Consider the following 1,828-nt stretch of genomic DNA (forward strand, 5'->3'; position numbering starts at 1 on the left):
ATGGATGGATGGATGGATGGTAAAGATAATGGATGGATGGATGGATGGATGGTAAAGATAATGGATGGATGGATGGATTCCAGTTTTCCTCTGCGCCGTCAGTTCGTGCGCTCGTGCCCCGCCCACTCTCACCTGCTCCCGGTTGAGCCCAGGTGTCTTCACTCGTTCATCGGCCTCTGTCTGTACTGGGTCCATGCTGCGTTCAGGTTCTCCTCCTTGAGTGCTGTATGTTTTGCAGCTGTTTTCGTTTTAACCATAAAGGTCAGGTCTGTCACGTTAGCGACAGAACAGCTGTCGCTTTACGGCAAAACTCCATCATTAAAGGGATGAATCGAGTAGGCACAGAGCACAAAGCTTCTTTATATGCCGATGACATGTACACGTCAGACCCTCTTATTTTGTTCTTTGTTGTATTTGTGTAAATAAAATAAAATAAAAAAGACCTTGGTAACTGTCTGTAATCTTGGGTCAAACCTTCTAAAGGGGTGACCGGTGCGAGGATCGGGATGAAAAGGAGCAGAGGTATAATTTTTACACGCCGTGTAGTTTGCCTTTACGACCTTGTTTTATGGTTTTATTTTTATTTGAAATAAAAGTTTTTTAACTACTTAAAGGATTGTTTTTTTATATATGCTTTTACTAAACTTAAACAGAAACTCAGGAGGCTAAGACTCGGTCCAATGGGGGCCGGGAGGGGGAGAACAGCAAATTTGTAAGAGGCCTCGCCACCCCCTGCCCCCCTTCGTGGTGCGGCCCTGGCTAACAAACGGTGAAGGGTTCTGCATCAGATTCAGCACCGAGTCCAAACCCACAGAACCGGTTCTACCTCTGCGGGTCGCAGCTCCACTCACCTGCCAGTCTGCAGAACGTGGTCAGAACCGGTACTGTGTTCCCCTTGAATCCGTCCGGACCCCCCCGCTTCCTGCATAATACCAGGTCTCGGGGAGAAGCGCTCGGGCCGCCGATCCAAAGATGGAGCCTCACCTCCTCCCAGCCTCCCCGTCCCGAACAGAACCCGAGCCGGGAGCCGCGTGGACCTCGTGACCACACCTCAGGTTGTCCTCTGATCTGAGATGTGTGGTCCTCGTGAGCAGCTTCAGCATCTCTCAGCAGCCTCCTCCAGCTGCTCCGGGCTAAAAATAAAGCAGGCGCGCGCGTTCACACGGACTCCGCGTTGAAAAACATGCGCGTGCACGCGCGATCATCGCCTACACCAGGAGCTTCACGGCTGTTCTCCATGAATCAGGACCGAGTTGGTCTGCTGCTGACCCAGGAACATCACGGCTGGTTCCAGACTAACTCCAGACTTCCAGCAGGACTAACCGCTCGTGCGTCACTGCAGCAGCTCAGGACCTGATCTTTAAGAACAGCGTGAGCCGGTCTGCTGACGTAATGAACACACAGAAACACCAGGGGGCGCTACAGCTACACTCATTGGTGCTTGGGGCCATAGAGCCTCGTTGAGCAGTACGTGACGTCAGAGCAGCCGCCATATTGGATGTGGCAGCTGTATAGGTCAACCAAGGAAATGGACTGAACTTCATAAAGCAATGTTCTACAGAGTGCTTTAAGCTGATCCCTGTCATTTCACACACACTAATATGTTTGTAAAACAAACAGACACCAAAGGCAACATTTATAACTTTAACATGATTATTAAAAATGTTTACTCCTTAAATATTTAGGTTATAAGTAACCACTAAACCAACGTGTATTATTTTGAGTGTTTACAACTAACATGTGTAACAATGTATATGTAGTGATAATATATCTTTACAGGGGGTGGGGAGTATTGAACATATATATATATATATATATATATATATAT

At 48.0% G+C, this 1,828-nt stretch overlaps 1 protein-coding gene across 1 annotated transcript in view; it reads right to left on the minus strand.

Moving 5' to 3' along the window:
- Window positions 1-1,103, minus strand: part of LOC119427260 (nesprin-1) — an 8,175-nt gene extending 7,072 nt beyond the window's left edge. Inside the window, exon 1 of the mRNA XM_037694841.1 lies at window positions 985-1,103. Within this exon, the coding sequence (XP_037550769.1) occupies window positions 985-1,103 (119 nt within the window). The remainder of the gene's footprint in view (window positions 1-984) is intronic.
- Between the last annotated feature and the right edge of the window lie 725 nt (window positions 1,104-1,828).

Source organism: Nematolebias whitei, chromosome 21 (genome assembly GCF_014905685.2).
Source record: "Nematolebias whitei isolate Nwh7 chromosome 21, NemWhi1, whole genome shotgun sequence".
Lineage (NCBI taxonomy): Eukaryota > Metazoa > Chordata > Actinopteri > Cyprinodontiformes > Rivulidae > Nematolebias > Nematolebias whitei.